The sequence below is a fragment of the Xenopus laevis genome, chromosome 1S (assembly GCF_017654675.1).
Source record: "Xenopus laevis strain J_2021 chromosome 1S, Xenopus_laevis_v10.1, whole genome shotgun sequence".
Taxonomy (NCBI): domain Eukaryota; kingdom Metazoa; phylum Chordata; class Amphibia; order Anura; family Pipidae; genus Xenopus; species Xenopus laevis.
Genome location: NC_054372.1, coordinates 199,037,121 through 199,060,811, shown reverse-complemented (window position 1 = coordinate 199,060,811; position 23,691 = coordinate 199,037,121). Strand labels below are relative to the sequence as shown.

Below are 23,691 nucleotides of genomic sequence, written 5' to 3'. Positions count from 1 at the left end.
AGCTTTCCTGAAGGAAGTGTGATGGTCAGTGATTGGCTCATGGTTATAAAACCTTCTCCTGAAGGAAGTGTGATGGTCAGTGATTGGCTCATGGTTATAAAACCTTCTCCTGAAGGAAGTGTGATGGTCAGTGATTGGCTCATGGTTATAAAACCTTCTCCAGAAGGAATTGGGATGGTCAGTAATTGGCTTATGGTTATAAAACCTTTCTAAAGCAAATCCCAGCTCCCCTGAAGGAATTGGGATGGTTAGTGATGGGTTGATGGTTATAAAACCTTCTCCTGAAGGAAGTGTGATGGTTGGTGATTGGCTTATGGTTATAAAACCTTTCTAGAGCCAATCTCAGCTCTCCTGAATGAAGTGGGTCAGTCAGTGACAAGTTAAGTGTTTAATCCAGTTTCAGAGTAAGTAGTTATAATTTGAGTGAATGATAAGCAGGTATTTGTACTCTATGACTTATGAAGGGGAATATGACAAGGAAAGGCTGACACTGTAAGGATATTTATATTATATAAGGTTACGGGGGGGCACAGAGCATTAATTCCCCGGAACATTTTCCCATTCATTAAACAGGTGACTGGAGGTGATTTGGCTTTAATGAAACATCTGGGTTTCCTGGCAAGTGTCCTGGTTTCTCTGATTGACTTGTTTGAGCCCATTCCCAAATCCTTTAGTGGAGTGAGATCAATTGTCTGTCCCTAAACTCATCAGCACTAATCAGATTTATTAGTTGTCAAGCTGACAGCCCGAGTGTGATGGACGTGGCCCAGTTAGTGAACTAGTGGGAACATCATAATAAAACGTGGGCATCCCCTGGCACAACCCTAGCTGGCACGTCATTCTGAGTGCACAATCCAGGGCATGTAATGGGCAGAAAATTATTTACCCCCTCCACCCCCACCTTTTGGCTCCAAAACGTACTCTTGACTTTTAATTTGCATTCCATGTTTAATAGACAATGAAATTACTGAACTGCAAAGTTATATGTCATTTAACATTATTAAAGTATTGTTACCGGGGAGTTTAAATTATGTCACATCATGAATCCTTTATGGTTGGAGGAGAATAAGACAGGTGATCTCTACGGCTCTGGCTACAAATTAAAATACGTAATTAAATTAAATTAATATACAACTGGCCTGTGATGTAGGAGTTAAAGGAGGACCATGCCCCCACCACATCAGCAATATAAAGGAAACTCCTACACATGGGTTCAAGGCAAGAAGTGGGTGTTCAGCTCCAGAGATGGACGAATTCTGATGCCGGGGACAATTCCAACGCCCATTAAAGTCAATGGGCGCCAGCATCAAATATATCATGACACTGGCGAAAATTTGCCAGCGAATTCTTGCGACAATTTTGTGAATTTATTTGTTGGTGGCAAAAAGTGGAAATTCGCCGCGAATTCGCGCCTTTCGAATAAATTTGCCCATCACTATGCAGCCCTTGACAAGCTGTTTCAGTCCTTGACCTACAGAATTTCCAAACTTGCCCAATCAACATCTGGACTATTTTCAGCTGGATATGGGTCAGGAGAGGTTTCTAATTGTATTCCTAAGCAGAAGAACATCAGCCTCTTTCTTTCTCCTGACAACTTCCTTGACTACTTGCTGGTCAGACTGGTGGGAAAATGACCAGCAGGTGGCGCTGTTGTAACACAATTCATTCATATTAACAGTACATGTATCCCTTAATATCTTGGAATAAAAACAAAATAAATAATGAATGTACATTACAAAAGTGCTTAGAATAACCCTCATCAGTTTAATATTCACTTATTTTAAAGGGTTACTTATCCTTTAACGCAGCAAATAGAATCTGTAGCCTGAGTCTATGCCCAGTCCAAACTTCTGCACTAAAATATCTTGTTATTCCCGTTTCATTAATGTATGAATTCAGTGGTGCTCCCGCTCTGGTTACGAGCTCTGCAGACGAGTAATGATATGAAATGTTTCCGTTTCCAGCTCAGCTTCCAATAAACAAGTGCCGGTGCTGCTGATACATTTCTAATAAATAGATTCTCCCCTGATACACGGCGCTGCTCATATCTCGGTGCTGCATGTGATGAGCCCAAGGAAGAGTCTCATTATGATTCCGGGGGACAGGCCGGCGTCAGAGGTAATTGATGTGGTGCTTATCCGAAATCACCCGGGGACACGTTTGAGATGAAAGTGAAGTTTCCTAAAAATGAAATTTAATTTTTGGGACTGTAAAGCGGGGGGCTGTTTAGTGGCAGGTTTAATGAGAATGGACTGGAGTTCTGCTCTGTGAGTGAGAGGCCTGGAAAGTTCTGGGTCTCATTCTCTTGTGCTGTAGTATCAGATGTTCTCTCTGCTGTAATGATGGGAGTCCCAACATCACTGACAATTCAGTTATTTAGTGGCACCCTAGTCACAATCATCACAAATATAGTGTTTTATTTCAGTTTGTCCCTGGATACTGTGGATTGACTGAGTCCAGTATATGAGGCATATGTACTGAGTTTCATACGTTGGATTAAATGGATATATTGGTGAATTAGTGATATGGATCCGGCTGATACTGACCCAGAATGCTGCAGACTACAGTGTAAATATAAATATATATAATCAATTACTGGGGACGTCTGTGAATGTTGGATTGATGAATTTGGGCTACACTGACATTGATCATCAGAACAAAGTTGGGGCACTTAGTGCTAAACGTTTTCTCCTCCCAAACCTGCGAGTGATGATATTTCATATTATTTAATACACACAGTCAGGGATTCCCTGCCGCTCTCTATGGGGCACATAAACTAAGCGGCAAAAAGTCGCCAGTGACCGCTTCGTCCCCAGCACAACACTTAGCAGGTGAAAATTCTCTTAGAAAAAGCAAATTCACTAAAATGTGAAGTTTCATCGTAGGCGCCGAATGCTGGCGACTTTTCTAGCGTTCATTTCTGCCTAGTGCAGGCGACAGGTTTATTTGAATATTTAAAATATGGAAATTTAAAGTTGAATGGACGTCTTTATGTTATAAGTTGTAGTAAATACATTACATTACACAAGTCCAGGGAACCTTAATAAAGACAATAAAGTTGTTATATTGCCCTACACATGAGCCCACTGTATAGTTTATGTCCCATATGTTAGGAAATGTAGGGGGGAAACCGGTTACCCAAAAAAAAATGTAAGGACTTTTGCAGCCAATCACTCTGAAAAATGGAAAAGACGCCAGTTTTTTTTTGAGGTTTGATGCTTCTTCCACTTCCATACGATGTAAATAACAGAAGAATGAGATCTGGCTTCTTTAATGCACTTCTCCTGGTCTGACAAGTCTGGCGAAAGAGGGAACGTTCAGTAAAATCCGCATCTTTGTCAATTTACGGAGATATGTCCAATTGCCAGAGCGAAGGCCTTTCTGCAACTAAGGACAACCCTTTGGAGGTTATTTATCAAAATCCCAAATTTTCAGATTTTTTGAAATAAAAAAGTTTGACTAAACTAGAATCCACGATTTGAACTTATTTATTGATTAAAAAAAAAGCATGAGTTAATTGGATCAGGGAAAAACTCTATACAATCGAGTGAAAATCCAAATCGTAGGTTCAGAGGTTTTTTTGTGAATCACTCAAATTTTTGGGATTTTTCCCCGAAATAGTCGGATTTTCTGGCTAATTCCAACACAGTCAAACAGTATATGTCCCATGACTGAATTAGTTAAAAATCAAAAGTGTATTCCATATCACATTAAAAAGGTACATACTGACCCCATATGGCCCACCTTACGCGTTTCATACCATCCGGTACTTAGTCATTGGTGTCTTTGTTCGCAAAATATTATTCAGAGAAATTAAAACGGGGTTGGTCCCACCCATTTACTTTTAAAACGAATCAAGTATCAGTGAGCTTGGGTATCAATGTTATCCCCAAACTTTGGATTTTTAACTAATTAAGTCATGGGACATTTACTTTATATATATTTATGTTTTATTGTTAATATCCTGGGAACTGGGGCGAGTCCCCATGACTCCCCATTACATTATTTATAGACTCCCCTATCATTTGATATATATTTATATTTAATTCCAACACAGACCACAGAAACTTCCAAATAGAATAGCGACCTCTCCCATTGACTTATATACAACCTCAGCAGATCTGAGATGGTGGATTTTCAGATTTGAACTGTTTGCAGCATTGGACTTTAATAAATCCTGAAAAATTTGAGTTAAAAAAAAAAATTCTATTTTTGCACCAAAAAGCCCAGACTTTAGTAAATAACCCCCTTTGTGTCGGTTTGTCCTGTCTTTAAAGGGGAACTAAAGTCTAAAATAGAATAAGTCTAGAAATGCTGTATTTTGTATACTAAACATAAACATGAACTTACTGCACCACAAGCCTAATTAAACAAATGATTAAGGGTAGAACTTCATGGTGCGCGTGGACCCGACACGTCGCAATGCCACTAAATGCATGCAACGTGTCGGATGATTTACAGAAAACGGAAGTGAAGGAGAAATCGCAGGTACCAACTACATTGATCCGACTGTCGGATGAGCAGTTGTTTTCTGCGTTTAGTCGCATTGTGATGTGTCGGGTCCATGCACACCATGAAGTCCTACCCTTATGCTTTCAAAGTAGGGGACTGTCATCTTGTAACTTTGCTAAACATCTTTGGAAGACCAAGACCTTGCACATGCTCAGTGTGGTCTGGGCTTCAGTTGGGAGGTTAAGCTTAGGGATCATCATAAATTATTAAAACAGCACAAGTCAAATAATATCTGCCATAAAAGCCGATACAACAAGACTGGTTATATATAATCAGAATATACAGACTGCACTGGGTCTATGGATCCGAATCTCTACACAGTCGCTGGCTGCTCTACAGGGAAACAAACAAAGCTGCTTGAGTTCTGGGAAGTAAGGCGGGGGCTCCCCCTGCTGTTTGAAAGTCTGATTGTTTCCCTGTAGAGCTGTAGGGACCATTTGAAGATTAATATCTGCAGCTGTCAGAGCAAGTAAAATAAAGGGGGAATTTCACTGCATACTGTCTGGTTTATTATAAAAATGGTACACATTTTATAATTAAAGTATATTGGAGATAAATTTCTTTTTCATGAGTAAAAAAAAAAAAAAAGTAAGAGATTTTATTTTTTTTTACTTTACATCCCCTTTAATATGAAATTAAATCTACCTAAACTGATATTAATCAGGGGTGCCCAAAATTGTTAGTTCTCCAGCTGATATTGAACTGCAACTCACCTATTACACAGACCCAGGTATATATGTGTGTATATGACCCAGGTATATATGTGTGTATATCAGACCCAGGTATATATGTGTGTATATCAGACCCAGGTATATATGTGTGTATATGACCCAGGTATATATGTGTGTATATCAGACCCAGGTATATATGTGTGTATATCAGACCCAGGTATATATGTTTGTATATATCAGAGCCAGGAACTAGAAATAACTACAGAACTCCTCTCACCAAACATCGCTCTGCATTCAGTTTCTTTCATTCCAATTGATATTTTTACTCTATAAAACATTTCTTGTACAATAATAAAAATAAATGTAGCGTTAAGTGAATCTCTGTATTGGGCAGATGGAAGCTCCAGAGTATTACAAGTACCTAGACATCATGCTGCGCCCATTTACTGGCCACCCATTAACAGGTATCATTTTTATCCTACATTGACTTTTATTATTGGAGAGAAATAGTTATGGTCCATCCATCTGCCACTGTCTCTCCTTCAGGCTCATTTTATTCTCTATTATATAATGGAAAGGAGATTTTATATACAGCTACTTGTGTTTCTTATTGGTGCCTTAATGTGGCTAAGGATATGTCAAGTGCAAATGTGGATTTATGTTCAATATAGTTATCCTTGGGGGTGACTGTCATGGGAGAGGTCCTGTAAAATTGAGATTAGTAGTTAAATTAGGGCAACTTGAGATGGAGACATTAGAAGATAGTGTGCAGAAAAAAAGGGAGAGGAGAATAATGTACCCCCTACTGTAAATGATAAGGATATTAGAAGTCACTGAGGGGTTGTTCTGTGACCATATAAAGGCACAAGGCTGCAGGCTGAGTTATACAGGGAACTCTGAGTATCACTCATGTATTATAAGGGATAATGTACCCCCTACTGTAAATGATAAGGATATTAGAAGTCACTGAGGGGTTGTTCTGTGACTATATAAAGGCACAAGGCTGCAGGCTGAGTTATACAGGGAACTCTGAGTATCACTCATGTATTATAAGGGATAATGTACCCCCTACTGTAAATGATAAGGATATTAGAAGTCACTGAGGGGTTGTTCTCTGACCATATAAAGGCACAAGGCTGCAGGCTGAGTTATACAGGGAACTCTGAGTATCACTCATGTATTATAAGGGATAATTTACCCCCTACTGTAAATGATAAGGATATTAGAAGTCACTGAGGGGTTGTTCTGTGACCATATAAAGGCACAAGGCTGCAGGCTGAGTTATACAGGGAACTCTGAGTATCACTCATGTATTATAAGGGATCATGTACCCCCTACTGTAAATGATAAGGATATTAGAAGTCACTGAGGGGTTGTTCTGTGACCATATAAAGGCACAAGGCTGCAGGCTGAGTTATACAGGGAACTCTGAGTATCACTCATGTATTATAAGGGATAATGTACCCCCTACTGTAAATGATAAGGATATTAGAAGTCACTGAGGGGTTGTTCTGTGACCATATAAAGGCACAAGGCTGCAGGCTGAGTTATACAGGGAACTCTGAGTATCACTCATGTATTATAAGGGATAATGTACCCCCTACTGTAAATGATAAGTATAAATATAGTTTTTTAGTTATTTGCATTTTTCTTTGGTTTTTCTCAGCTTTTAAATGTTGGTCACTGACCCCATCTAAAACCCAAATGCTCTGTAAAGCTATATATTTATTGTTATTGCTACTTTTTATTCCTCATCTTTCTATTCAGGCCTTTCCTATTCATATTCCAGCCTATAATTCAAATCGGTGCATGGTTGCTAGGGGAATTTGGATCATAGCAACCAGATTGCAGAAACTGCAAACTGGAGAGCTGCTGAATAAAAAACGAAATAAGTCAAAAACTACAAATGATAAAAAATGAAAACCAATTGCAAATTGTCTCAGAATATCCCTCTCTACATCATACGTACAGTTAATTAAGTCACTGTGGCATTTCAAGGCCAAAGGCTTTTACACGGGTCATGAAACTTCAAGGTGACTTCTAATAACCTAATATTTTACAACATGGGGCACATTATTTATTATAATACACACATATCTGTGAGTCATGTGACTAAGCAGTGATTATAACTGATGACATCACTAAGCACCACTTATAAGGAAATAATTTCCTGGATATTCAAGGCTCCTGTATTAGAAGGATGTGTCACTATTCCAGTATCTAATATAATTGCTTTCCTTGATGTTCCTGCTATTTATATATGATGTATCGGAAATACATTTTCTTTCCCCTGTTTATTCGCAGAGTTGGTGGGATTCCCTGTAGCCGCTCCCTCTGTCCTGTCTGACTTATAATAATCCGATTCCATTTATCTTTTCTTGCTGACTTGTTTCACATTGCCGCTATTAATCCTTTCCCGAAACCCTTACACAGATACACGTCCCGCACAATTCCTGACTGTCACCCGAGTTCAGTGTTTTCCTTATAGTTACTCAATGAATTCACTTTGCTTTGTGATTAAATCTTGCCCAGAATTAGCCCCATAAATTACCCCATCTCTCTGTGACCCACTCACATGTGATCTCTCTCTCTCTCTCTCTCTCTCTCTCTCTCTCTCTCTCTCTCTCTCTCTCTCTCTCTCTCTCTCTATATACAGAGAATAAAGTAGCCCCTCTTGTAAAATATAAGGATATTATAAGTTATCGAGGAGTTCCATGATCATATAAAAGTACGAGGCTGAAGGCCGAGTTATACAGGTCATGGAACTCCAAGGTAACTTCTAATATCCTCATATTTTACAACTGGGGGTACTTTATTTATTATAATACACAAGTTTTATTGAGTCATGTGACAGAAATGACATCAGAACTCACCGTTTATAACTGATGACATCAGAACTCACCGTTTATAACTGATGACATCAGAACTCACTGCTATAAGGATATAAATTACAAGATATTCATGGCTTTTGTGTATAATATATATATATATATATATAATACAGTATGGGGGTTATTTACTAAACTCCAAATGCAAAGATCACGAAAAATGTGTGATTTTTTTGTTATAAAATCAGACTTTTAAAAAATCACAAATTTTTCAAGAAATATATTAAACCCTGAGGATGGAAAAGTCCAAATCTGAAAATCCGGCATCTCAGACCTGTCGAGGTTGCATATAAGTCAATGGGAGAAGTCCCAATGATTTTTTTATGTGCGCTGAGTTTCATACAATACCCCGAAGTTTTCTGGTGAAAATTCCAAAAAAATCGTGAAATTCGTAAAAATTGGAAGAAAAATCAAAAAAAATCTTGAAAATGTAATAATAAATAAGCGTAAAAAACCCAAGCGGATTGATCACAGTTTGTAGCAGAAAATATTGAGATAAATTTCGGACTTTGATAAATAACCCCTGATTTGTGTGTATATGAGCTCTCTCTTGATGTGAGTCGCTTGGCTATCAGAGGAGGTGTTTTTTTCCTAAAATAAGCTATTGGAGTCCAGATTTTTTTAGCGCACGCTCAAGTGGAAGAAACAACTTTTTGAGGACAGGTTCCTGAGGGGTTGTTCCCTTTAAATTAACTATTAGTATGATGTAGAGATGGATATCCTGAAACAATTTGCAATTGGTTTTCATGTTTTTATTATTTGTAGTTTTTGAGTTATTTAGTTCTTTTTTGTTCAGCAGCTCTCTTGTTTTAGTTCAGCAGTTTGGTTGCTAGGGTCCAAATTCCCCTAGCAACCATACATGGTTTAGAATAAGAGACTGGAATATGAATAGGAGAGGCCTGAATAGAAAGATGAGCAGTTAAAAGTCACAATAACAATACATTTGTAACGTTACAGAACATTTGTTTATGAAATGGGGTCAGTGACCCCCCATTTGAAAGTAATTCAAAAACTATAAAAAAATGAAGACCAATTTAAATATTGCTTAGAATTAGACATTCTATAACATACTAAAAGTTAACTTAAAGGTGAACCAAACGACAAGTAGCGATGAGCAAAATATTCACCAGGTTTCTCTGCAAAAAAACGCTCATAGACTCTAAGGCCTCAAGCACACGGGCAGATTCGGGGAGACTTAGTCGCCTGGCGACTAATCGGTTCTTCTGTGGGGCGACAATCTCCCAAACTGTCTTCCCCGTGCCTGCCTCTTGTTATAATGATAAAACGCTAGAGCCAATGCACTCACGGCGCTTCGATTTCAGAAGTCGTCCAAAGTTGCCTCACAAAGAAACTTCAGGCGACTTCGGAAATTGAATCGCTGCGAGTGTATTGGCTCTAGCGTTTTGTCATAATAGCAGGCAGCAGGCACGGGGAAGACAGTTTGGGGAGATTGTCTCCCCGCAGAAGAGGCGATTAGTCGCCAGACAAGTAAATCTCGCTGAATCTGCCCGTGTGCTAGCTCCCTAATCGGTGAAAAAATTTGTTGCACCTCAAAAAATGTTGCTGCCCATAGACTTCAATGAGTTTTGGCACATTTTCACCAAATTTTCTACAAAACCGGTCTGATTTGTCCTGTCCTGTGTGATTTTTCCCAAAAAGGAACAAAAAAAATATTATGGTGGGGATTGTTGGGGGCCACACGCTGTGTCTGACATACAATGCTGGAGGGCCCCACTGTATATGCCCCAAGCTCTCACACTTATAACCCTCACAAGTGAAATGCGTCGCACCCCGAATCTGCAAATTGTGGGTCTGTCTAATGCTGTGTTCTCAGGCCAGACTGAGTGTGTAACCCCCAGAGTACAGCACTGAAGGAGACATCAGCCTTTATTATTTATTAAGTACAAATGTGCTCAGGAGATAATGTCTGTCCATTAGTCTTGGAGGAAAGCGGAGAATATATTAAAGCTGCGTCCCGGCCCTGCAAATTGGCCTCTCTTTTTATTCTGTAAATTGCTCTCTCGTTCATCTGTCCTGTGATTTCCTGACTGTTTCAAACTGTTCAAATAATCATTTGATTTCTCTTTGTACTGGGGGTGCATTAACCCCTTCTGCTTCCCACATGTCTTTATGGGAATGTCCCATTGTTACCTGTCAGGTGAGTGACATGGCCCTAAGTATCACAATATCACACAATATCACATTCAAGACTTTGGAAGGGCTGCACCCCTCCTCTGGAACTCTCTCCCACGGTCTGTCCCACTTTCTCCCAACCTTTCTGCTTTCAAGAAATCTCTTATACACACGTATTTCGAGAAGCCTCCCCTCACTCTGCTTTACTACCAAACGTAACACCACATACAGTACCACATTTCTCACCCACTTAATTCCATCTTGCCCACTCCCACACCTTGGGGAAAATTCACTAAGCGCCGAAACGCCGAACGCTAGCGTCAATTCGCTAGCGTTGGGCATTTTCGTTACTTCGCAAATTCACTAACGAACGCTGGCGTAGATTCGCTAGTGTTAATTCGCACCCTTACGCCTGGCAAATTTTCGCTACGGACGTAACTACGCAAATTTACTAACGCGCACAGTGTACTGAACGCTACCTTTAACGCCAGACTAGATAGGGATTGCTTAAAAAAAAAAGTCAAAATTTTTTCTAAGTCCCAAAAAACGCTGGCGTGTTTTCTATATTATGGGTGATAGGCTGAAAAAGATCGAAAAAATTTTTGGGGCTCCCCTCCTTCCCCCACACATTTCCTGACTCATGGCAACTTAACTATACAGTGGGCACATGTGTAGGGCAAAATAAACATTTTATTTGCTGATTTGAAGGTTTTCTAGGCATTTGTAGTGCTGATACGTGTTCCTCCATTGAAATTTGAATTTGGCGCCGTATGCAAATGAACCATCGCTAGCAAAACTTCGCTTCGCTTGGCGAATCAACGCTAGCGCAACTTCGCAAACTTACGCTACCCCTGTGCGCAACTTCGGATTTTAGTGAATTTGCGGAGCGCTGGCGAAACTACGCCTGGTGAAGTGCGGCGAAGTGTGGCGAAGCGCAGCGAAGTTGCACCTGGCGCAACTTCGAATCTTAGTGAATTTGCCCCCTTGTGTCTAGTGATAGACGAATTTCTTCCGTTTCAAATCGCCAAAAAATGCGTGAATTTCCAGCAAAATTCCCAAAAAATCGTGAAATCGGAAAGTTTGTGTAAAAATCGTGAAATCGGAAAGTTTGTGTAAAAATCGTGCAATTTGAACGCTTTCACTAAAAAAATCGTGCACTTCGAACGTTTTCACTAAAAAATCGTGCACTTCGAACGTTTTCACAAAAAAATCGAGCAATTTGAAAGTTTTCACAAAAAAATCAAGCAATTCAAAAGTTTTCACGAAAATATTGTGAAAATCGGAAATTGACGCCGGCAGATTTTCACTGGTGAATTGGTTCGTCTGCGGTGAAACACAGAAATTCGCCGTGAATTTGTGCCAGGTGAATTTATTCGGACATCACTACTTGTGTCTTATTCCCTTCCCTTTAGAGTGTAAGCTCCTTTGCACAGGGCCTTCCTCACCTTTTGTACCGGTATTGGTCGTGATGTATGTAACTCCTTATGTTCTATGTATGTAATTCATGTGATGTAGTTGTATAATCACACTTACTTTACAGTGCTACGCAATATGCTGGCGCTATATAAATACATGATAATAATAATAATAATCACCTGAGTAACACTTCAAATAAACTATTTCTTGTACATCCCACTCACGTATCATGTCTTTATTTTACATTCTTACAAGAGCCCAAAGTGTTCTGCATAGTGTTCTGTATTGTTGGGGGTCACACTGGCAACCTGTGGGTTCAGGCAAATGGCCTATTTAAATGCAGACATGGTCAGGCTCCCTTTACTCTACATACCTCCCAACTGTCCTGTTTTCGCGGGACAGTCCCGATATTGACAACTCAATCCGCAGTCCCGGGTTGATCTCAACCCGCAGTTTCTCTTTGATCTCCTGCACTGAACAGCCAGGAAAAGATACAAAGTTTCTAAAACATAATTGGCATTAGGCAGAGAGCCCAGAATATGTGGCAGCTGCACTTAGATACATTTGTAACAATTTAAGATGAGCAATGAAACAATTGTAACAATTTAAGATAAGCAGGTCTCTTGGGGAAACTGCCAATTGCAGCTTAAAGGGCAATTCACCTTTATTAGCAAAACTGTAATAACATAAAAACCACAGAAATGTGTTCAAACTCTCATAACCTGACAAAGTCTGTAAAATGACCATGTTAATTAGGGGGTGTGGCCATAAAATGGGTGTGGTCCAATAGATTTTCACGGCGTTGTGTGGGATAAATGTTTTTGTCCCTCTTTCTGTTGGGAGGTGCGTAAGTGGCACCTTATGTTTTCAGTGTCAGAAGATGAGATTCAGCCGTTGGCTTGTTCCCTCCTTGGCCCCTAATATCTCGCTGATTGTCAGACTCACTGTGAGTAATTTAGGCTGTGAGTTCATTAGCAGCAGAGCCCCGCCCCTTTATTTGCCTCTTGTGATTGACACAAACATTAGGCACAATCCGGAGGAGCAGCAGGTGCCCCCCATGATAACTCACCTGGACTGATCTGTGGCACAGGGGGGAGCCGCTCCTCTTACCAAATCTGAGCTACAATCTAATGCTGGCCGGAGAGCTCACACTTCTACTGGTTTAACCCTCACTAGGCCAGAAATGACTTTAGAGGTTGCTGCTTATTGGGTAGAAAAATGATTTCAAAGAATTGTAAGTCTAGAGATATTCCTTGACTACTTGCTGGTCAGACTGGTGGGAAACTGACCAGCAGGTGGCGCTGTTGTAACAAAATTCATTCATATTAACAGTACATGTATCCCTTAATATCTTGGAATAAAAACAAAATAAATAATGAATGTAAATGACAAAAGTGCTTAGAATAGCCCCCTCATCAGTTTTACATTCACTTATTTTAAAGGATTACTTATCCTTTAATATACTTTCTGTTGATGCACTTAAAGGGCAACTAAAGCTCAACAAAAAATTAATAAAGATATATTACATCATATGTGTTGTAGTCTATACCAGCCCAAAGCCCCACAGCCCTTTAGCAGGGAAAATCTGTGCCAGTGAAGATGCCCCAGTAGCCCCTCATCTTCTTTTCTACTGATTCCCAGTACATAGTCAGGGCTGATGTCACTTACCTGAGCTTAGGGACCCACTCATGATATTCAGTATATGTACAATATGACATTCACAGCACGCGACTCATTACTGACTCATAACTGATTCATAATCAGTCCTGTAGCATCAGCTTCTATAACAAAAGGGACCTCAGTTCATGTTTGATGATTTCCCATGATTCCTAAGCTTAGTTTCTTACCAGCGGTACAGACATACTGAGCATGTGCAGTGCCACTGACACTCAAAAGATGGTCTAACAAGGTCAGAGGTTGGGGAGCTGCTGGGGACAGATTTTAAGGCCTGGATCAGTTCAGTTATAGGTCTGCTGAACCTCTGGGCTGCTCCATGTATATTTTGAAGTAATGAGAGGTGGGAGGTTTATTAGGCAGGGGTCTGGTTTAGCTGCAAGGATTTCATCCGGCCAGACATTTTCTCATGCGTTTCTCATAGAAAATCCTCATCTGGAATTGGTGTAAAGTTCACTGTGGATCCATTAATCAAGAGTTGTGACCCCGACAGGCCCAGATCTGGAGTCCAAACAATAAATATCTGATCTTCTCTCTTGTTTGGGGGAGTTTTTTGTCACCGCTGGGCAACAGGACGACCTTTTATTGTAATAAGTAATTTTACATCACGTTGGATGTAATAGAATTCATCTTCATCGTTAAGGTGGAGCACGTAAACTTAATTATAGGCATTAGAAATAATGATAGATGGGGTAGCGCTGGGACTGGATCATCAATAGAATTTCCAGCCTCCCAGATGTCCTTATATAAATAAATGATGATGATGATGTGCCTGTGAGCTCTTCGGGTAAGAATGCTGTCACAGAACGAATGCTTGGGAATCCAAGGGGAAGAGGAATCATTTAGATACAAAAATAACATCTTTGGATAATTATCAGCCATTGTTGGTCTAACAACCTAACGAGTGGAGAAGTTTGGGCGGCTCAGTGTTATTCACACTCTATTCCAATCCAAAAAGAAATTCAACAAGAAATATGAAGATTTCACTTTTTTGAAGTTTATAAGGGTTTTAAAAGTCAGACATATGTAAAGTATGTCAGAATTTCCTGGTACATGCAATACTCTAGTGTTAGAATTCCCTATACCACCTTCTCCAATCCAGGTAGAACAGCAGTGAATGTGTTTGTCTCTGGACTGTAACTGTCAGCTCTGACTGCCAATATGTTTCTTCTTTGCAGACCCTCCCAGGGAACCCGTACTCATGTGCCGATCCAACAACTACCCGTCATCATTCTACTGCAGCTGGCACCTCCCTTTCCCTACCTTCATCCCCAATACCTTCAACATCACAGTCATGTAAGTACCACGTGGCGCCATGATTCTTTCTTGGGCACTTGCTTCTCGGCCACATCCTTTCTGCCCGGTTCTACTTCTATAAATAAATATATATATATATACCATTGTGCTATGTGCTTAGTAGCTAGTGCAGGGGTTATCAATACAGTACCTTGCCTTGACACATATGTACAGTATAATCACAATTAAAGGATAAGTAAACCTGGGGCTTGCCAGCTGGGGGCGGGGCTTGCAGGCTGGGTCTTCTAGGGCACCTGGCTGGGCCTGGATACATGTACTATTAATATGAATGAATTTTGTTACAACAGCGCCACCTGCTGGTCAGTTTCCCACCAGTCTGATCAGCAAGTAGTCAAGGAAGTTGTCAGGAGAAAGAAAGAGGCTGATGTTCTTCTGCTTAGGAATAAAATTAGAAACCTTTCTCACATCTTTCCTAAGCAGAAGAACATCAGCCTCTTTCTTCCCCCTTTCATGTTGGCAGAAAGCATCTGTAGAGCAATAGTTGGACATTACTGTAACAGGAGCAGAATGTTGGCTGTGAAGTCAATAATGGTTTCCTACTGTTCTTCCCAGGCATGACTCGAAGCAGCTGTACTGTGAGAAGGACCCATTCCCCAAAAACAGGTGCCACATCAAATACAGCCGCTTGTTCTCTATCCAGAAGTACCAGGTGACTGTGGTGGTGACCAACGCACTGGGGAAGAACTCAACTAGCATCAGTTTTGATGAGTTCTCCATAGGTAACGTATCTATATGTACTGCCATGTTTATAGCATAGTGAAGGGGTAGGACGGAGATACTAAGGGGTGGCCCAGTAGTTAGTATAATAACATGAGTACAGGACAAGAATCAGCGTTTGGTAGGAGAGTAGATATGACTTATATAGGAAATCTAAATGCAACGAGTTGTAGGGGGCGTTGAAAAGAGAAATATAATAATACAGCTGTGGGAAATACACAGGGAGCAAAGCATGATGGATAACTGAGATGAAACATATTTAATAAAAACAGAGGAAAACAAGAGTGCAAAGTCCTTTCCAAAGCCATCATGATGTCAGACACTTCATCCCGAGAATGCGCTCCATGTTTTTAATTGCATTGGCCCCCGCACTTCTGGCAGTGCATGTGACTTGTGTGCCAATAAAAGTAATTACATTGGAAAGACACGGAATAAGAACATTTGGTCGATGCTGCGAAATTGCTGAGGTTTTGTGGCCTCGTCAATGTTCCGGATCTCGAAAGACCTCTTCTCTGTTGACTCTGTTGTGTTGTTGACAAGAAAGTTGGGGAGCTGGTCTTAACCCATTCAACACTGGATCGGTCTGGCAACAGAGGTCAAGTTAGGACTGGACTTTTCAGGTGCCCTCCAGTTAGCCCGTGCCCATGTTGAAGGCATCAAGCATTTGCTGCTATGAACTTTATTTTATATAGCCATGCCTTGCATGATGGAGGAGAAGACTTGTCAAGAGCTGAAGTATTTTGTTCTAATCCACCGCAACTCCTGCATTTACTTTATACTGCAATGATGGTGCTGGTCATCCGTAGCCCTGGCAAGGTCCCATAGCAACGACAATTGTAGTTCATGGATCCGCACACACACTATTTCTGCAGCGGGGGAAGAACCCCTTTCTTTATTATATAACACCACAAATATCAACATTTCGGGGATGGGGCACAGCCTCCCATCATCAGGATGAATGAAGGAAGGGTGTACCCCCCAAAATGTTGATATTTGTGGTGTTATATAATAAAGAAAGGGGTTCTTCCCCCGCTGCAGAAATAGTGTGTGTGTGGATCCGTGAACTACAATTGTCGTTGAAGTCATCTTTTATCTAGAGTAGGGCATAGCCAACCTATCCAGATCAAAGCCCCCTTGGAGGTCCAACCTTTGATAAGGACACCCTTTAGTTTTACATATATAGATAAACATGGTCATATCCATTATTCGGCCATAGTTCCAAGACTATCTAGCATTACAAATACATTAATGATTTATTTACCAGTAGGTCTTTCCAGCTGACACAAGGTCACCCATTCCGATTAGAAGAAAAGAGGTTCCAGGTGCTGGGCACATACTGTATCTAGAATCCCTGCCATAAAGCACGACAGAACTGCTGGCCACTAGGAAATACACTTTTTCCCAAATTTACTTTTTCCAGAATGAAAGCAGTTTGAACAATATAGCATAGAAAACAGCTTTTTTTTTTAATTAAGTTTCCCTTTAAGTCTGGCTTGTGCCATACCAGATTTCATTTCAGTGGGCAAGAATGTTGTGATCTGCATGAGCCGATGTGTTTCCAAGTGAGGTTGTGCATTTGCTAAGGACGAGTCTAGATAGAAATAAGGAAAATATTATGCGAGGGGCTCACTGTTGGCTTCCACTGGGGGACCTGCTCAGTTTGGAGAAGAAGCTGGAAGGGAGAGGAGCCAGGTCTCCGGGGATTTCATTAAATGTTTACTGGGATGCAAGAGACAACAGCAATCATTCTCTGGGAAGAGAGTGTGACTGTGGGATAGCAGGTATAGTAGGGAGAGATGGTGTCTATAGTAACAGTGGGATAATAGTCTCTGGGAAGGGAGTGTGACTGTGGGATAGCAGGTATAGTAGGGAGAGATGGTGCCTATAGTAACAGTGGATAATAGTCTCTGGGAAGGGAGTGTGACTGTGGGATAGCAAGTATAGTAGGGAGAGATGGTGCCTATAGTAACAGTGGATAATAGTCTCTGGGAAGGGAGTGTGACTGTGGGATAGCAGGTATAGTAGGGAGAGATGGTGCCTATAGTAACAGCGGATAATAGTCTCTGGGAAGGGAGTGTGACTGTGGGATAGCAGGTATAGTAGGGAGAGATGGTGCCTATAGTAACAGTGGGATAATAGTCTCTGGGAAGGGAGTGTGACTGTGGGATAGCAGGTATAGTAGGGAGAGATGTGTCTATAGTAACAGTGGGATAATAGTCTCTGGGAAGGGAGTGTGACTGTGGGATAGCAGGTATAGTAGGGAGAGATGGTGCCTATAGTAACAGCGGATAATAGTCTCTGGGAAGGGAGTGTGACTGTGGGATAGCAGGTATAGTAGGGAGAGATGGTGCCTATAGTAACAGCGGATAATAGTCTCTGGGAAGGGAGTGTGACTGTGGGATAGCAGGTATAGTAGGGAGAGATGGTGTCTATAGTAACAGTGGATAATAGTCTCTGGGAAGGGAGTGTGACTGTGGGATAGCAGGTATAGTAGGGAGAGATGGTGCCTATAGTAACAGTGGATAATAGTCTCTGGGAAGGGAGTGTGACTGTGGGATAGCAGGTATAGTAGGGAGAGATGGTGTCTATAGTAACAGTGGATAATAGTCTCTGGGAAGGGAGTGTGACTGTGGGATAGCAGGTATAGTAGGGAGAGATGGTGCCTATAGTAACAGTGGGATAATAGTCTCTGGGAAGGGAGTGTGACTGTGGGATAGCAGGTATAGTAGGGAGAGATGTGTCTATAGTAACAGTGGGATAATAGTCTCTGGGAAGGGAGTGTGACTGTGGGATAGCAGGTATAGTAGGGAGAGATGGTGTCTATAGTAACAGTGGATAATAGTCTCTGGGAAGGGAGTGTGACTGTGGGATAGCAGGTATAGTAGGGAGATATGGTGCCTATAGTAACAGTGGATAATAGTCTCTGGGAAGGGAGTGTGACTGTGGGATAGCAGGTATAGTAGGGAGAGATGGTGTCTATAGTAACAGTGGATAATAGTCTCTGGGAAGGGAGTGTGACTGTGGGATAGCAGGTATAGTAGGGAGAGATGGTGCCTATAGTAACAGTGGATAATAGTCTCTGGGAAGGGAGTGTGACTGTGGGATAGCAGGTATAGTAGGGAGAGATGGTGCCTATAGTAACAGTGGGATAATAGTCTCTGGGAAGGGAGTGTGACTGTGGGATAGCAGGTATAGTAGGGAGAGATGTGTCTATAGTAACAGTGGATAATAGTCTCTGGGAAGGGAGTGTGACTGTGGGATAACAGGTATAGTAGGGAGAGAATTTTATTAAAATATTAAACAATTACAAAAGAAATACAATTACATTTCAATCAGATCAGAAGTAAGCAATAAATCAATAATACATCAAAAAGGAAAATAAACATTCCTACAAAGCATCATGTTTCCGCCATCAGCCCATAAACAAGATTTAACATTCTGGTTATGTTCATATAATGCATATCAGGAGCCGTCTTTATGTTTCTTATTTAAAGACTTGTCAGAACTTTTGCCTCCTGATCTTTTCACCTGAATCCTTATACCTGTCTCATGGCTCTCAATCCCTCCTTCCTCCTCCTCCTCCTCAAGGGACTCCCAATCTGCCTCCTGGGATTCAGAAATCTCTTCCCTCTTACTCTTTTTCCTACTGGAAATGACGGAAGGGAGACTTTTCCTTTTCTCAGGTGTTTCCTCTATTCTCGCCTCTTCTTCCTCTGCCAATTCCCCCCATGATTTCCCCCCTGGCAAAACAAACCTATTTTCAGTTTCAATGGGAATTACACCAGGGCACTTATTCTCTTTAACTTTCTTCTTTGATTTGCTGCCCACCACTTTCCACTCATCCCTTCCTCTCCCCTTCTCATTGGACATCAGTACCTTTGTCTTTTTATTCCCTTCACTCTTCCCTGTGTCTCTCTTCCTTCCATCTTTCTCTGCCACCTTCCCTCTCACCTCTGTTTGGGGCCCTCTAGCTGTTTCTCTTACCCCTTCTGCTCTCTCCTCCCTCCTTGTCTCAGTCTGTGGCAGGTTCTCCCCTGGCATTGGGGTGCTCATCTCCTGTGCCAAATTGGGACAAGCTCGCTGAATGTTGCGCCAGGCTTCGGGGCATGATCTATAAGCATGGCCTGACTTCATGCACAGGTTACACTTTATTGCCTGGACACATTCTTTGCTCGGGTGCCCAGTCTCCCCACACAAAGCACATTTCTGTACATTACATTTCATGGCATAATGCCTGTTGGACCCACATTTATAGCATAGTCTGGGCTGACCCACATAGAAGCAGACACCCCTTGTTTTCCCAATGAAAAACGAATTTGGGAGATGACTCTGAACATTTTTCTCTACATGCAGTTTAACTTGGACTTTATATCCCCCCATCAAACAGTCGCACCAGGGGGGATAAGACAGAGCACTGGCGCCTGAGCCATATGAGGACGTCCTGCTCATGTACCGTCTCATTCTTCATCATTATAGTCACTACTTTAGTTTCAGGTTTGGAGACAGGTATTACCCTAAACCCCTCCCACTCCTTGGCCTCTTTCTTCAGATGATACCTCCTCCAGAATTCCTCTAACCCTTGGGATAATTTAAAACTGACGTCAAATTCAATATCTGTGACACTTTTCAGAGCATAAATATCTTGTGGGGTGAAATCCAACAACTGTTTAATTATGTTTCTGGCAACAAACCTGCGCCCCGGGAAATCCTCTCTCTCATTCTCCCACTTAATTTTAACTACATTTATTCTCTTATCAATCTGATGATCAGAGTCATCTTCCCTCTCACGTGCGAAGAACCTCCTCCCTTCCCAAACATTACCCCCAGCAGCCCTCTCACTCCCACCTTGCACATTGCTCTCCCCAGCAGAATAAACACCATTTTTTCCCTCCCCTCCCCCACTCACTTGCATTGCATCAACCACATGCACCTCAGCTGCACCTCTCTCTGCAACTTGCTCCACACTGCCCCCAGCACTCACCGCATTCATTGCACTCACTCCCCCTTCAGCCAAAGCAGCCTCATCACTCACATGCATTGTATTAATTGCATTAACTGCATTCACCTGCACCTCACTGCCCCCAGCACTCACAGCAGCTGCACACACATTATCAGTATGGTTATCATTATCAGTATGGTTATCAGGATTATTTCCAACACTATTATATTGTGTAATGTCTGTAGCACTGCTACATTCAGCAACAGTTTTTGAACCCTCTGTTTCATTAAGCAGTTCAGTAACTTTAAGCAGAGTCTCAGCAGTCACTTTGCCTTCCTGCATCTCCTTAAACCTCTGCAGGTTTCCATAAAGCTCCTTCCATGGCTCAATAACATTCAGAATGTCTTTAATGTAAGTCTCGGTCTCCTTCAAATCCTTATCAAGGAAAGTCAACTCCCGTAAAACCTGGTTTCTCCTCTCTCCTTTCAGCGACTGCAGTTCATCTATCAGATTATCAATGTCTCTGTTTAAACAGTTTTGTTTATCTTCCAAACTCCTCAGGTCCTTCAATGCTTTAATAATAGTGTCATACTGTATCACAGTCTCAGTCACTTTGGGAAAATTCCCTTCACTCACTTCTGCTTTCCCCAGGGGGGTCACAGTCATTACCTGCTCAGTGTCCAGGGCCTCACGGTTTCCATGTTCCTCACTGGCAGCCGCCATTTCCAGGTCACCCAGAACACTTTCTGCAACCTCCAGGGCCATACTGCACTCAGGCTCCATGTTGTCTGTAGCCATCTCCTGGTTGGTCAGAGCACTTTCTGCAACCTCCAGGGCCACACTACTCCTAGGCTCCTCACTGTCAGCAGCCATCTTGCAGCCATCAGACTCCACTCTCTCCTCCTGGCTTGCCTCTGTTGTAGCTCCGCAGCTCCCTGCAGTCACTCCAACACCAGCCTCCAGTTCCACAGAGTCAGAGTCACTCTCCATGCCGATTCTGGAACAGCTTTTCCTTTTCTTTTTCTTTCCTTTAATGGAGCAGGAAACCTTACCCTTTGTTGTGCGTTCCACGGTCACCTCTATATTAGGATCAGTAGCCCTCCTGCTACTGCCCAAACGGGTCTTCACTGAATAACTTGCAGGCATAGTCTCCTTCTTCCCCATGGAGTGGGGAAAGGTAATAAAAACAAAGCAGAAGTGTCTTCAATACTAACCCCCAGACCCAGCCGGGCCTAGGAAAAAGCCACAACTCCACAGAGCTCTCCAAACACCTCCTCACAGTAGCAGTAGTGATTAGAAAATGGCCTCTGGGAAGGGGGTGTGACTGTGGGATAGCAGGTATAGTAGGGAGAGATGTGTCTATAGTAACAGTGGATAATAGTCTCTGGGAAGGGAGTGTGACTGTGGGATAGCAGGTATAGTAGGGAGAGATGGTGCCTATAGTAACAGTGGGATAATAGTCTCTGGGAAGGGAGTGTGACTGTGGGGATAGCAGGTATAGTAGGGAGAGATGTGTCTATAGTAACAGTGGATAATAGTCTCTGGGAAGCGGGTGTGACTGTGGGATAGCAGGTATAGTAGGGAGAGATGTGTCTATAGTAAACAGTGGATAATTAGGTCTCTAGGAAGGAGTGTGACTGTGGGATAGCAGGTATAGTAGGGAGAGATGGTGTCTATAGTAACAGTGGATAATAGTCTCTGGAAGGGAGTGTGACTGTGGTCGATAGCAGGTATGAGTAGGAAGAGATGTGTCGTATAGTAACAGTGGGTAATAGTCTCTGGGAAGGAGTGTGACTGTGGATAGGCAGGTATAGTAGGGAGAGATTGGTCTATAGTAACAGTGGGATAATAGTCTCTGGGAAGGGATGTGTGACATGTGGATAGCAGTATAGTAGGGAGAGATGGTGTCTATAGTAACAGTGGATAATAGTCTCTGGGAAAGGGAGTATGACTGTGGGATAGCAGGTATAGTAGGGAGAGATGGTGCCTATATTAACAGTGGATAATAGTCTCTGGGAGGGAGTGTGACTGTGGGATAGCAGTATAGTAGGGAGAGATGGTGCCTATAGTAACAGTGGATATTAGTCTCTGGGAAGGGAGTGTGACTGTGGGATAGCAGGTATAGTTGGGAGAGATGGTGCCTATAGTAACAGTGGATAATAGTCTCTGGGAAGGGAGTATGACTGTGGGATAGCAGGTATAGTAGGGAGAGATGGTGCCTATAGTAACAGTGGATAATAGTCTCTGGGAAGGGAGTATGACTGTGGGATAGCAGGTATAGTAGGGAGAGATGGTGCCTATAGTAACAGTGGATATTAGTCTCTGGGAAGGGAGTGTGACTGTGGGATAGCAGGTATAGTTGGGAGAGATGGTGCCTATAGTAACAGTGGATAATAGTCTCTGGGAAGGGAGTGTGACTGTGGGATAGCAGGTATAGTAGGGAGAGATGGTGCCTATAGTAACAGTGGATAATAGTCTCTGGGAAGGGAGTGTGACTGTGGGATAGCAGGTATAGTAGGGAGAGATGGTGTCTATAGTAACAGTGGATAATAGTCTCTGGGAAGGGAGTGTGACTGTGGGATAGCAGGTATAGTAGGGAGAGATGGTGTCTATAGTAACAGTGGATAATAGTCTCTGGGAAGGGAGTGTGACTGTGGGATAGCAGGTATAGTAGGGAGAGATGGTGTCTATAGTAACAGTGGATAATAGTCTCTGGGAAGGGAGTGTGACTGTGGGATAGCAGGTATAGTAGGGAGAGATGGTGCCTATAGTAACAGTGGGATAATAGTCTCTGGGAAGGGAGTGTGACTGTGGGATAGCAGGTATAGTAGGGAGAGATGGTGTCTATAGTAACAGTGGATAATAGTCTCTGGGAAGGGAGTGTGACTGTGGGATAGCAGGTATAGTAGGGAGAGATGGTGCCTATAGTAACAGTGGATAATGGTCTCTGGGAAGGGAGTGTGACTGTGGGATAGCAGGTATAGTAGGGAGAGATGGTGTCTATAGTAACAGTGGGATAATAGTCTCTGGGAAGGGAGTGTGACTGTGGGATAGCAGGTATAGTAGGGAGAGATGGTGTCTATAGTAACAGTGGGATAATAGTCTCTGGGAAGGGAGTGTGACTGTGGGATAGCAGGTATAGTAGGGAGAGATGGTGCCTATAGTAACAGTGGATAATAGTCTCTGGGAAGGGAGTGTGACTGTGGGATAGCAGGTATAGTAGGGAGAGATGGTGCCTATAGTAACAGTGGATAATAGTCTCTGGGAAAGGAGTGTGACTGTGGGATAGCAGGTATAGTAGGAGAGATGGTGTCTATAGTAACAGTGGGATAATAGTCTCTGGGAAGGGAGTGTGACTCTGGGATAGCAGGTATAGTAGGGAGAGATGGTGCCTATAGTAACATTGGGATTATACTAGGAAGGG

General features: G+C 42.1%; 1 protein-coding gene across 3 annotated transcripts in view; it reads left to right on the top strand.

Moving 5' to 3' along the window:
- Positions 1-23,691, top strand: part of cntfr.S (ciliary neurotrophic factor receptor S homeolog) — a 241,708-nt gene that overhangs the window by 197,024 nt on the left and 20,993 nt on the right. For all 3 annotated transcript variants that reach the window (XM_041580687.1, XM_041580685.1, XM_041580686.1), the window contains 2 exons: positions 14,473-14,590; positions 15,164-15,330. In XM_041580687.1, coding sequence (XP_041436621.1) covers positions 14,473-14,590; positions 15,164-15,330 — 285 coding nt within the window. The remainder of the gene's footprint in view (positions 1-14,472; positions 14,591-15,163; positions 15,331-23,691) is intronic.